At 43.1% G+C, this 14,776-nt stretch overlaps 1 protein-coding gene across 1 annotated transcript in view; it reads right to left on the bottom strand.

The window, feature by feature from the left end:
- Positions 1–13,809, bottom strand: part of LOC308618703 (stimulated by retinoic acid gene 6 protein-like) — a 53,737-nt gene extending 39,928 nt beyond the window's left edge. Inside the window, 1 exon segment of the mRNA XM_081236877.1 lies at positions 13,727–13,809. Within this exon segment, the coding sequence (XP_081093003.1) occupies positions 13,727–13,746 (20 nt within the window). The 5' untranslated portion in view covers positions 13,747–13,809.
- Between the last annotated feature and the right edge of the window lie 967 nt (positions 13,810–14,776).

Here is a 14,776-nt window from a genome sequence, read left to right as displayed (position 1 = left end):
GGCTTGAGGGGCAGATCTGTCGAGGGATAAACAGCTTTTGCAGGGCAGCAGCAAAACAGCACCCCCAAATGCAGAAAATCTGATTTCCACTGATGATAGCTTGGAACTGTGTTTATGATACACTGTTAAGTGAAAATATATATATATAAAACAATATGATCCCAACTTGTGAAGAGTGGTCATCTCTGGGTTGTAAGATTTGCATTCATTCTACTTTTTTTTAATGATTTTCTTGGATTTCCCAAGGGTAGTACACAGATGTATTGCTTGATAGCTGCTTAGAACAGTGCTTGACACAAAACAGACAGTAATAAACACATGTCAGATGAATGAATGGCTTGTTTTTGTAATCAGGGAAAAGACTGGACTTTATGCCAAAGCAATAAAACACCATTCTGAAGGGAAGTTGTCCAGGAATCAGCATAAAGTGAAAACATGCAAGATTTGTTCTGTGATAGGGTATAAATTACAAATCTTTCATTATTTAAAAAATATTGGGGCTTCCCTGGTGGCGCAGTGGTTGAGAGTCCGCCTGCCGATGCAGGGGACACGGGTTCGTGCCCCGGTCCGGGAGGATCCCACATGCCGCGGAGCGGCTGGGCCCGTGAGCCATGGCCGCTGAGCCTGCGCGTCCGGAGCCTGTGCTCCACAACGGGAGAGGCCACAACAGTGAGAGGCCCGCATACTGCAAAAAAAAAAAAAAAAAAAAAATTGAAAATAAAAAGCTATGAGGGTGAAACAAGCAAGGACACGCAGCTGGTGCATCTAGAGCAAGGGTCATCTGTGTTCCCAACTCCTTTCTCCAACATCCCATGCTGATTGCCTGATGGCCTTGGTGGGGTGTCTCTGTGCTCCCGCAGTCCTGATTCCTTTGGTCCTAACATTATCACTCTATAGTCACAAGTTAGGGCTTCCCTGGTGGCACAGTGGTTAAGAATCCACCTGCCAATGCAGAGGACATGGGTTTGAGCCCTGGTCAGGGAAGATCCCACATGCCGCGGAGCAACTAAGCCCGTGCGCCACAACTACTGAGCCTGCGCTCCAGAGCCCGGGTGCCACAACTCCTGAAAACTGGGTGCCTAGAGCCCGTGCTCCGCAACAAGAGAAGCCACCGCAATGAAGAGTAGCCCCCGCTCACGGCAACCAGAGAAAGCCTGTGCACAGCAACGAAGACCCAACTCAGCCAAAAATAAATAAATAAAATAAATAAATTATAGTCATAAGTTAAACATATGATAATAGCTTTTATTGATTAATGTCACTTTATTGTGTGTCACTATGTCCTAGGAATCCTGCTATTTTATATTACCTTATTTAATCTTTACAAGAATCTTGTGAGGTAGATTGTATTACCTCCTTTTCATAATGAGGAACCGAAGCCAGGAGAGGTTACCTAACTTGCCCAGGAGGAGGTGAGGCTGGGAGCCAGGCACCCCTGCATGTCACCATCCTCCCAGCCCCTGCTGCTGGCTCACGTGGCCCCTTGGAGCTCCTAGCATTCGCTGACCTTCCAGGCTATATGGCTGACTCATCTCTGATCTCAAGTCCAGCCCAGCACCTGGCACAGATAGGATAAGGGCATGTCTTAAATTCCTTGGGAACTTCCCTCAGGAAGCTGAGGCCCAGAGAGGGCCAGTGAGCAGAAAACATCACGAAGCCCAAGACTACTTCAGGTCCAGCTCAAGGGGCTCAGTGAGTGGGACCCTGACCTGGTTCCCTCTTCTGAGTGCAGAGAAGGGTTGGGAAGGAGGGAGAAGTGTGTGCAGTGTGTGTGTGTGTGTGTGTGTGTGCACGTGCCCGTCCATGTGATGCTTCCAGCAATGCAGTAGCCTGTGTGCTGAGGTGTCTGACTCTGGGCCAGCCCTGGCCTGCCTTTGTGAATCCCATCAATCCTCTAACACACAGCCTCCCCACAGTCCTGCCTTGGGGTCGGAGGTAGATGTAATAGTGTGCTCAGACTGGCTTGTACCAGCTTGGGACTGTCACATTATCAGGAATTTTACAAGCCGGTTGTTAAACACCACCATTGGTAAAAATTAAATTATATAAATGTATAATTAAATAAGTCATTTAAAAGGAAGGTAGTAAAGCCTCAAAACCCATCACTTCCCAATTATTTTGCTATGTTTTGCTATGATTTATTCTCTAGAGGTTATTTACATCTGTTATATCTGTACCATGAAAACTCTATGTTATGGTCTGTGCCACTACCGTGCCTCTCTTCACATCTCCATGTCAGCAACATCATGTTGTGAGCTTGAAATTAGCCATGCTGGGAGAATTTATACCAGGGAAATGGGTGAACACTACAAATCAGGCTTTGATTTACTGTTCTGCAGACTGTCTAGAAAGTGGCAGAGAAAATGTTAACAAGGCAGATTAAATTTAAACGTATGTTTGTAGCCATTACATTGTGAATAGCAAAAGAAAAAAAAAGAGGAAATATTCTTCTAGAATTTAAAACTCTTATCCCATTCATCCAAAAAATAGTTTCTGGCAACTAACACTGACAAATGAGTGACGTTCTGACTTATACCTTGACTCCATTGTTTCACATTTGTGTTACTCATTAATGTCAATAAAAATATCAACCAACATACATGTTGAAAATATCCTCGTGGGTCAATGGCAGGTTGGCTACAGACACAAGAATTTGGCAAAAATCAATGAAAGCATTCTTTGAGATTTAACTGGCTCTGTGCAATCTGCAAGAAAGATCATTGTATATTTTATTATTTGTAAATTTTGTGTGATAATCTATTCTAACAGTACAATTTATATTAAACTTATGTACCTATATGCATACTTTTTTCAGGGAGCCAGTTACTACACATTTCCTGGCACACCACTGGGCAGATGGGACACTGGTTCTGGGAGTGGTCAGGAATAATGAGGATGGCTGAGTTTGGAGACCTATGTCAATATAAACTATGCTTTAGGAGAAAGACAAGTTTAGTAGAGAGAACACAGGAGGGGGCCAGTGCCCCACCCTACCCTCTTCTCCCAAAGCTCCGCAAAATGAAGGGGTTGGACCAGATCAGTGTTTTTAAGTTTTTTGACTACAAGTCAAATATACATTATAGCCATGACCCAGTTCGGATACATGTGTGCAAAACAAATTTTCATAAAACAATACCATTAATATGATCTCTGGTAACTTTAATTCAATTCAATTCTATTAATTTTATTATTTTCCATCCCATTTTGTAAAATGCTGGCCGTAAACACGAAATTAATTTTACAACCCGCTAATGGGTGTCAACCAGCTGTTTGGAAAAAAAAGACTTGACTATGAGGTGACTGCTAGGGTAGGGGCTGTGCACTCCTGAGGGCCTCTGACTCCTGACACCTTCAGCAAGTACTGATCTTTGCACTGCAGGGTTCCCAAATACCAGGCCTTGTTCTGATGGATAGACAGCAGGTAAGGTCATCTGGAAACTTTAGCTCAGGCCCTATCACTTGTGTGGAACTGTTGCACCAGCCTCTTTGCTCATCCCCCTGAGGCCGGAGTCACCTGGAAAGGACACTCCACCCTCCCCCAGACTTAGCCTGCCGTGCTCTCTGGTGCTTATCACTTCTGCTTCCTGCTACAGGTGCATTTTTCATGCTTAATCTCTCACTTTCAGACTGGGCTTTTCATAAGCAAGAAACATGCTTCATTCCACTTTGAACTCCTACCATCCCCCATCCCACCCCACCCCCAGCTTCTGACTAGGGACAAGGTACATAACAAATCCAAGCAAGTGCTGAATGAATGAATGAAGAGGGGAGAAGGAAGGGGAGGAAGGTGGGTGGGAGAGAGGGAAACATCTGTGTACTCTGCGTGCTGGGCAAGCACACGGCTGAGCTGCACCCTGTCCACACCTGTGATGTGAGACACTCCGGTCCACCCTTGGCCACGGACTCACAGACTCCTGCCTGGTCACTCAAAGGCTCTGGAACCCAAGGCCATGGGTGGTTTGAATGCCCCCAGGACCTACCTCCAGCCCCCCACACATGGGCAGCCACGAAGCCTCATCTGGGCACCTCCCGTGGTGGGAATCCTCCAAGTCGCCCCCTTCCATCTCACCGAGTAAGGGGGGCCAGAGGGAAAAGTGCTGGACCTGGGAGTGAGCCCCACTCCACCAATCATTAGCTGTGTGCCCATAGAGGGGCCCTGCCCCTCTCTGGGCCTTACTCTTCTCATCCTGAAAATGGATCTAATACTCCCTTACAGGCTGCCGTGAGGATTAGATATAATGAGAGTCCAGTGCTCAGTCAGTATTGATCTTTCCCATCCACTCCCTGCTTTTTGGACCAAAGAAAAAGATTTTCTTTCATTGGGTTGAAAGGGGACTCTCACGGGCTGTTTCTACCTCCTCAGGTGCCAGACCCCATCCGCTCCTCTGTCCCTGGAGCATCTGGGGTCAGCCGTCTCCAGACTGAGCGCCTCCCCAGCCCCAATCCAGTGCATGTCATGGGCAGCTGGCCTGGCATCCCTGGCCTCCTGCTAGGTGAGGGGGTGTCCGGGACTCCCCTGCCCTGGGCCCCTGGCCACACAGCGGACTGAAGTCCTTCACCTGGTTAACCAGTAGCCAGAGCGCTGCACATACCTGACCCTGTGACCAGTGTCCTGCTCCACACTGCAGGCAGGGGGGCCCAGAGCACCCTTGCCCAGATTGGCCTCGCTGTCCTCCAGAGCCGCCAGCTTCCTCTGAGGCTCTCACATAAAGGTGGCTGGCCAGGAAAAACCATTTCGAGGCTACCCAGCTCTGCTGCTAAGTGCTGTGGCTCCTTAGGCTCAGGGGGGCCCGTGGTCTCAGTTTGGTCACTTGTAAATTGAGAAGGTTGGACTGCTTGGGACTCAGCCCACAGTCACAGCAGCCAGCCCACTGTGTGGAAAAGTCTTTTCATGCGCCTGTTTCCCCCACTGGATGGGGAGATACTAGGGGGCAGGGACCTTCCTCATTCTTCTCACGTGCACAGCTCCTGGCCCAACATGTGGCAACAACAGGTGCCCACTAACGTTTCCTAAATGGATGGATGGAAAGCTAATCTTTCTCAAGGGCCTACTGTGCACCAAGCTATACCTTAAGGGTTATGCTTTGATTAACTAATTTCAGCTTCACAACAGGCCTGTGAGAGGTACTATCATCACCCCATTTCACAGATGAGAAAACTGAGGCACAAGAAGATGAGGAAACTCATCCAAGCTCACCCAGCCAGTGAGCAGTGGAGCCAGGACTTGAACCCTGGCAACGTGGATGACCACAGAAGTAATTGCCAGCTGTCACCCTCCATGACTCTTCAATGAATTTTTCTGTTCCTACGGCCAGGGCAGTGTGAGTTCTTTCAGCACAAAGACATGAGAATTGCGGGGGCTTGTGACGATTTGAGAGTGGATGTGTGTGCAGGTCATTGGTGTACGCACAGCTTTAAGAATGGTGTGGGGGAAAGCAAACTCCCTCTCAAGATGAAATCCATGAGGAAATGACTGGCTGTCTGAGGAGGGGGAGTGGGCAGGGGTGTCCAGGGGACTGCCCACGTGTTGACAATTGTTGGAGCTGGGTGATGGGAATAGGGGGTTCCTGATATTATTCTCTCTTCTCTTGTATAAATATGTACACATCCATAATAAAAAGTTTAAATTTTTAAATTAAAGTCCACGACTATCACAAAACCCACATAGGCTGCCATCTTGCTGATGGTCCCTTCTGTTTTCTTCCCAGCTCCTCCATCCCCCTCAGGCTTGCCTCTGACAGCCTTCCCAGAAAGTTCCATGTGTCTTTCTGTGCTTCTCTCTCTTATTGCCTATTGGTTTGTCCCTGTTTGTCACTTTCAGTGACTCTCTGAGAATCAGGGGAAGTTCCATAATGAAACACACATTGATACCCTTTTTGATTCCATTTTTTCCCCAGGGCCTCTATCTTCTCTGTGTGTCCAAATCTGTTTTCTGCTTCTTTGCCTCGACTACTCCCATCCATTTGGACCTTGCTTTACAGGTAGGAATTCTTGGCTCTGGTTGGTAACCTCCACCAGACAGTGTGTATAGGTGGGTTTTCATGCCCATGTGGGTCCTCAGATCTGCCAGAGGAAAAGCCTGGGATTTGGAGTCAGAGACCTTGCGACCTGGGGTGAATCATTTCTCCTCCTGAAGCCTTGGTTGCTTCATCTGTAGAATGGGTGTGATCTACCTCCTTAGATCATTAGAGAATGGGTATGAATGGTGCTTTGTTAACTGGGAAGCACCATGCTTGCTGGTTCTCAGGCCTGCTTCCACCTTCCCTACAGCTCCCTCCCACAGACGCTATTCCACGAGCTGGGAGTGGAGGATTCCAAGCAGCAGCCCGGCTCCCAGCAGACCCTGGGGTCCCTCCTGGGGGAGGGGGGGCAGACACTGGCGTTACGGAGAGACACAGGAGCCATAGTACCAAAGAGCTGGACACCCTGGCTGGGTGCCTTGGCTCCACTACCACCTGGTTAACTGACTCAGAGAGACAGAATCAGCTCAGTAAAGTTGGGAACAGAGCTCTCCCCCAGGCAGAGGGGCTGCGAGATCTTCCCCTGTTCTGAGCAGGGCACTGCGGGAAATAACAGTGCTTTACAGTTTATAAAGCACTCTCATCCTCACTGGATCCTCAGAGAGCACAGGTCAGAGGGAGCCTGTCACTTGTCCACAGTGGGACTCAAATACAGGTGCTAATTTTTTTTTTTTTTTTTTGCACCGCTCGGCATGTGGGATCTCAGTTCCTGGACCAGGGGTCCAACCTGCACCCCCTGCATTGGAAGGGTGGAGTCTTAACCACTGGACCGCCAGGGAAGTCCCCATGGGTGCTAATTTTAAGATGAGATATTGATTGACCTTTTGTGTCTGGCCTGTCTTTATTCCATCTTCTCCCAGGGCCTCTCTGTTTTCTCTTCTGTGTGTCCAGATCTCTGTTTATTTTCCTTTGCCTTGACCTTGCCCATTCATTTTGAGCTTACTGTACTAAGAGGAATGGTCTGCACCTGGTAGGTACCCTCCTTTCGGAGGGAGTGTATGGGAGTGTTTTCACGCCTATCTGACAACTTCAGACAGAGTTACCATGCGAAAAATTGGTGATTGAAGAAGACAAAAGCCCATTTTCTGCTACCTACCACTCTTAACTGTCCAATAAAGCAACATTCATTTTCATTTCTTTTCACTTAATAAAATAACAATAATAATAGCTATCGTTCATCACATGCTGGACATTGGGCTATGTATGGTCTTTACAGTTATTATCTCAGTCTTTTTACAACCTATGCAGCATGGACTATTATTCCAACTTCAAGGATAAAGCTTTAGAGAGGTGAAGTAAACGCAGATCTTCTCAATTACAAAGCCCTTTTACCTCTACTTTCAGAAGATCCTACCAAACTAAGAGAGGAGTTGGAAAGATCAGTGACCATTCACAACCCCACTCACAGAGACCTAGATTGGCTGTTAAGGGGTATTCTTGCCACGCATGATTATACTGTAGTTAGCAGACAAGCCAGGCGGGCCCCTGGGAAAAAAAACCCTCACAGAGGAATCACAGCCAGAATCTCTCCCAGGCCCTCCTACAAATGACTCGGAAATGGTTCAATAGAGGCTGATATTCAGAGGCTGATAGAGCAATTGTAGAGGCTTTCCCCCGCTAAGGTGAACTGGTCCAAGGTTGAATATGTACTCAGAAATAAGGCCTCTGTTTAAAACACCTTAGACAGACTTTTTCAGTCTATTAAACCCTGAAGCTCTCTAATGTAGAAATCTTTTGATCTCCATCTTAGTAGGAAATCACCCTTATACAAAGCAGCAAGTTTAGTTGGATGGATGGGTCAGTCTCTTGATATTCAGGTTACAACCCAATTCTCTGAAATAGAAAACAATTGTCTTTGTCTTGCAAATCTCTACAAAACCAGAAATGTGGCTCTAGAAACAATTCAAAGTCCACCTAGCCTTATCAATCCCCAAATCTCCCCTTTTCATTTAAAATGCTTGTAGATATTGGGATTTCAGAAACAGAGTTGTACTGCACTTAAGAAAAAGAAGGACAATTTTAAATAGTAATTACTCTAGACCTCTAATAATAGGCAAATATACCCCAAAACTCCTTGGAGAAAACTTGAGTACTTTCTCTGTGCCTTCTTGATGTAGATTTTCTACATTCATCTTCTCTGGGACCTAAGTACCATTCTTTGAAAAGCAAACTTTAGGGAGAAGTTTCTCATCAGAAGCAGAAGAGAAGGAACTATGTGGAAATCAAACTAATGAAAAATCTTAAATGTCCTCCCACAAATGTTAGTAAAAAGCTTTAGCCATCTGAGCAGGTGACAACTGCCAAAACAAAGTTTGAATCCAACTGTTCTTTTATAAGCTAGTGAGTTTTGTATTATTGTATGTGTCTCATGGCTAAAATTTTAGAACAATAGTTATAAGGTCTTGTTTGCATCTGTCTGTATGTTTATGTATGTTTATACATGTATGTTGTAGAGATGTGATATCTCTCTACCTCCAGATGGTACTGTCGAAATTAATGTATAAAGAGCTCTATTTATGTGGGTTGAAGGACACGTGTTTGTAAGGATTGGGTATTCTAAAACTCTCATAAATACATAGATAACGTTATCTCTGTTGCAAAACTGGTCAGCAAGGAAAATAGCTTGGGATGATGGCTGACTATGTCTAATGTCTCATTAGGTTTTTGTGAATAGTCTAAACATAATTGTTGGGAAGAAGTGATGTAGATAGATGTAAGTGGGATAAGAGTTTTCAGGTGAACTTTTCAGAAATAAATATGTGTATGGTATTCTAATTAAAAATAGCTACCAAAATCTTTTTGGTAACTTGAAACCTTAAAGTTTTGCTAAGCTAAATAATGGAATCTCATTGAATATCTAGATCATTTCCAAATAAGATGAAACAGTGAAACATTAATTACTGAACACAGGTTTACTGAATCTTATCTTCTTATTACAGAGAAACTAAAGATATTTGGGTTTATTAGTAAATGTATTTTGTGCCACATTGAAAGATTGTACTATGAAAAAGTGTATGCTTCAAAATTATGAAATGTATTCATAAATTTGCCAGTCTACGGAATTCTGGTGTAACAGTTCACAATTGCTCACTTCTTAGTTTTCACTAGAAGTTAAGGTTGCTAAGGGTTAAGAATTCTAATTAATATATGTAATTAAAGCTACCAGAAATAATATGGGAAACAACTCTGTATGCAAGAAAAGTAAGATATATTTTTACCTAAGAAAAGATATGATGTATGGAGATGCATTTCTGTTGAAGGAAATGAAAGTGATTTTGTCCTAAAGTAAAGCTGGTTATTTCAGAATGGGAAGGTGGAAAATAAAGGATAAACTAAATGTATATAGAAAGTTGAAGGGGGAGAGAAAGAGAATTTTACGTTGTGTAATCAAGCTGGCTAAAATTGAATTGTTATTATAAGGGTATTTAAAATAAGCCTTACTATCAATAGTGTACTTATATAAAACTGGAACTTGATTTTCTTTCATCTGTTAAAAGGACAAAGTTCTATTGGACTATTGGTCTTCTCCTCATAAGAAGTTGTGAAAGGTTTTTCTTTACCTCTTAAGTAATCTGCCTAGAAAGCAAAGATTTGGTGTTTTATCAAAATAATTTCCTGTGCTTCATGTTGTCTTAATCAGGTCTTTGATTGTTTAAGAGAACTGAATCATCTCAATATTAAAAGAGATAAGTTTTGCTCACAACTGTGTAACAATCTCTGTTTGCCTTTAAAATCCTTTATTGTCACTTTGGTTAAAAGACAACTATGTATTGTTTCATAGTGTGATTCTTATTTAGTCAGTGTCCAAACTTCTTGATATTTTTGACAAACTTCGCCAAATCAAACCCTAACTAAAGTCTTTTTGACATGGAAGTAATTTGGGGATTTTCCAGAGGGCCCCTAGAACATCTCAAAAGATTTTTTCTCCTTAAAAACAGAGAGATAGAGGCTTATTGGCATGTTAAATTACATGGGAAGCATTGTCAAATAATACGTAATACTAAGCCTTCTTTATGTTGTATTTGTATAGGTATATAAGCATTCCAGAAATTGTATGAAATTCCTAAAATTCTGATATGTCTTGTATAATGTTAATCAGTCATAATTCTAGTAATTACCTTAATAATAACTAGAATGTTGTCTGTTACAGAGATAACCAAATTTCTTTGTCAATCGCATTGTAATGAACTCTAATCAGACCTTTAACCATGGCCATTTTTAAGTCTTTGTCATTTACAGAAGTTACTGTTTTACTCTGATGTTTTTGCAGAAGTGTTTGCAAGTGTGCTTCATCTTCAAGGAGATTCATGCAAAGGACTCCGGCAAGCACAGATTTCTGATAACTTTAAGATCATAAAACTGAACTGAGTAAGAATCTCCAGAACTGATGAAAAAACTGGATTCAAGCTGAACAAGAATTAATAACAGACTGAACGAACTGATGATGATGATTATAATTTTTATGACTTTTTGTCTGAACATTGTTGGTTCTTTAATGTTTTGTTTTTCCAGATTAAGTTAATATTAAGGAAACTTTTTCTCTTAAGCTACCTATGACTTAGAGCAATTTGATAATGTGTACCTTTGTGAATAAAAATGAAACAATTACTTTTTCTCCCTACCTGATCCCTCCAGAATTTGGAAGCTTAGTGAATGTTCTTTGTGACAAAATATTTATTTGCATAAGTTAATAAGAATCTATTCTTCTTGTAACAGGACACAACTGGAAACATTTGTTATATTATCAAAGCTTTGGTTGGAATGTCAGATTTGAGAAGATTCATAGAATCAGGTATGTCAAGACAGTTTTAAATAATTAAGGCTGAGTTTATAGAGTCAGTAAATCCCCTTGGAAAAACAGCCTGGTACCTTGCTCTCAGGGTTCCTGACAGTCTTACCAGGTTAGTAAGGAAAGTCCCTTCCTGGCAGGTACAGGATACTTGGGGACCTCAAGAAGAGAGGAATCAACCCAAATCTATAAGCATTAAGGCAAAGTCTGATGGAAAGACTTTGGCTTGGCTTCCTGACCTCTAGATGCTTTTAGAAGTTCAATCTGGGGCTTCCCTGGTGGCGCAGTGGTTGAGAGTCCGCCTGCTGATGCAGGGGACACGGGTTCGTGCCCCAGTCTGGGAAGATTCCACATGCCGCGGAGCGGCTAGGTCCGTGAGCCATGGCCACTGGGCCTGCGCATCCGGAGCCTGTTTTCCACAACAGGAGAGGCCACAACAGTGAGAGGCCTGCGTACCACAAAAAAAAAAAAAAGTTCAATCTGAAATTCCTATGAAAAGCCAGCAAAGAATATTTAAAAGACCCTACATGGTCAATTGCTATTCTTGCTGTGCTTGCACAAATAATCGGGACAAGGTTATTGAAACTAGACCTATTTTGTGAACAAATTAGTCTTCATCTGGCTATCTTTGATAGAAATAAGGGTGATTTTAGAAAAATTATGTTTCAGTAGAAACTATAATACACACTTGTAGATAAGATTCTAGTTCTGTTAATTGTCTCTGAGGTTTTGTTTTCTACCCGTAAACTGGACTGGATCCTGAATTCTAGTTTCCTCAAATATCTGGCTACAAATCTGCAAACTAATGTTTCCAATTTTCTCCCACCTTTTTGACTTGGAATCACTAAAAACAAAAGCTGCCCTTTTCCCTGAAACCCTGCAAACTGAATGTGAATGGCTTGATATAAACTTCAGAGAAATCACCATAACAGCTCATATTTAGACATCGTTTGTGCCTGTTGCTTTGTGGGCCACTCAGAAAGTGTAACTGAACACCTGATGACATCATCAGAGACACTCAAACTGCAAAAGATGTTTCAACCCTAACATATAGAAAATCTTCTTGACTGGCTGCCTCCTGGGCTCAGAAAGTGGTTTAGAGTCTTCTCCAACCATTAAGCTTTGGTTTTCTTCTGTTTCCATAGAAATGCCTCTTAATAAATACCTGACCACTGGCACTATCTAGGCCTAACTCTGGGAGCACACCTGCAAGACCACCTCCTGAAATGAGACACAACTGTTTAACTAAGCTGACCTATTCTCACTACTTAGATAGGTTCAATGAGATATGGAGCAATTTGTCAACTCAGCTTCTGGACTGTGAAACTTGTTTGAAGTTTCAAAGGTGGGATAAAGGGGGGCAGAATTTGTCACCCCAAGATATGCCTCTTCAGCATAAGGATTATTTTAAGATGGTTATTTTTAAGAAACTGCAGACATAGGGGAAGCTCTAAAAATGGAGCTTTTGTAGGAGACATTTACATGTATGGGGAAAATCTCTTGTTTGTAAGGGTGTCTTCCTCACTGTACCAGGAATGGTAGATAAGGTAGACAAGGTAAGATGACCTTATCACTAGAAACTCTTATCAGTGTAGAAAACAATTATTTAAATCTGCATAATGACCTTACCCTTGTTTACTGTGCTTTTCCTGATAACCTCCTATAACTAACTCCTCAACCCCAACATTTTCTTTTGTCTTTAGCTGAAGGTGGTATTTAGGGTGACAGCTTCAGCCATTTGGGGGAGTTACTCTATTTTCCTGGGTATCTCCCATGTATACAGGAGGCATACATGTTATTAAATTTGTTTGTTTTTCTCCTGTTAATCTTTTTATTACCGGGGTGTCTCAGTCAAGAACCTAGAAGGGTAGAGGGAAAATTATTTTTCCATCCCCACAATAACATCCCTTGACAATCTAAACAGAGAACACTATGACACCAGAAAGTGATGGCTCTAATTTTTGTTCTATTTTTGAGGAGCCTTTTTAGTTCTGGGATCATTTAAAATGAAGTGTTTAAGTTTATATGTTTGAGTGAGAACGCTTCTAGATGGGACTGTACAGCTCTCAAAGTCCTTTCACACTCTTTTCTCAGATGATCTTCACAAAGCTGTGGGTTAGGTAGGACAGGGGTTATTACACCTGATTAATAGCTGAGGAAACCAAGGCTTTAAGATCTGCTAGAAACTACAGAGCCAGGACTCAAGCCCAGGTCCGCTAACACTGTATCTGCGCTCTTCCTTCTCCACTCTGTGGCTCTAAACTGAAGACGAACAGAAATCTATTCACTGACCCATCGTTCCTTCCTCTGTGCCAGCTGCCTACAGATTAGGTAAACCCGGTTCCATGAATCATCATAGCAAAGAAGACAGTTGCCAGGTTTCGCAAAAAACTTAAAATAGAACTACCATGTGACCCAGCAATTCCACTCCTGGGTATATATCAGAAAATAACAAAAACACTAATTTGAAAAGATACATGCACCCTAATGTTCACAGCAGCACTATTCATAATAGCTAAGATACGGAAGCAACCTAAGTGCCCATCAACAGATGAATGGATAAAGAAGATGTGGAACATATGTACAACAGAATACTATTCAGCCATAAAAAGAACGAAATTTTGCCATTTGCAACAACATGGATGGATTTGGAGGGTATTCACTTAAAAATTGTGAATCATTGTACACCTGTAACTAATACTGTACCTCAACTATACATCAATTAAAATTTTTTTAATTAAAAAAAAGGGGGAACTCCCTGATGGTACAGTGGTTAGGACTCGGTACTCTCACTGGCAGGGGTCCAGGTTCAATCCCTGGTCAGGGCATGGCCAAAAAAAAAAGAAGAAGAATACAGTTGCCAGGAACATACAGTTGTCCAGCATGACTTGTCTCAAGCCTGACCCTGATAACTCACCTTGCATTTGAGGAAAGCATCTTGGTAGAAAAGCACTGCCTGCAGCTCTGGTGAGCAATCTGCTTCTCTGGATTGTTCTTTGGGCTTCTCTTACCTCTTGGCGATGACTGCTTCTGATATTCTGACGTTCTGCCCAGTTCCCTTCACAGAACCCAAAAATAAAACCTCAGTGAAAGGCAAACATCCAGTCAAATATTTACCAGAGAAATGACAGCAAGTGGGTGGCCTCCTTCCTTGTTTGGGAACACTACTGGCTATTCTTCTGCTCTACCGCCCTCCCTATGCTTTCTCATGCAGAAGCAGGAACTGTCCTCCCAGTTCCTCTCTCCAAGACTGTTGCTGTCTCTTTTAGCCCTCACTAGCTCTGGGCACTGGCTCCTTGAGCTACTGGAGCTTTGCCCAGGAGTTGAGGCCTCTTCGGCTAGCTGTAAGAATTACTACAGGCAATAAAGTAGGACTCTGCCTCAAGGCAATAAACTAGGAAACTAGCACCACTGGCTTCAAGATTCTCCTTGGAAACAAGACAATTTGCTGGGAGAAGTGGCTGGAGACAAGTTCAAAACTGAACCCCTCCCATGTGGCAGAACCAGGGCTAGCTGTCCACAAGGAATTCCTGCTCCCCTGCCATAAAGGGAAGCTGTTGCTGGCAAGGACCTGCCCAGCCAGGGGACATACTCCCCAGCCCACCCAGGAATCTAGGAATAAACACGGGATCAAGGCTACCAATGGGATGTGAGCAGAAGTGATGTGTGTTACTTTTGGGCTAAGACAGTTAAGAAGCAAATGTGTTTTTTCTACCCTCTCCTTCCCGCACCTGCTGGTTTAGGATTCAAAGGCCCTAAAGGAATGGGATGGGAAGGAGCCCGAGTCCCTGAATCACCATGTAGAGGAAGCTGTCCTCTACACCAACTGTCCATAAGCAAGAAATAAAGGTCTATTGTAATAAGCCAGTGAAGTGCCAGCTTATTTGTTACAGCAGCTAGTGTTGCCCTAGCTAACATAGCACAGAACGTGGCGGACTTGTAAGCATCATATGGTCCAAGTTCTTGA

Source organism: Mesoplodon bidens (genome assembly GCF_964165515.1).
Source record: "Mesoplodon bidens genome assembly, chromosome: 6".
Taxonomy (NCBI): Eukaryota; Metazoa; Chordata; class Mammalia; order Artiodactyla; family Ziphiidae; genus Mesoplodon; species Mesoplodon bidens.
The sequence above is the reverse complement of the archived record's forward strand: the minus strand, read 5'-3'. Positions and strand labels throughout refer to the sequence as shown.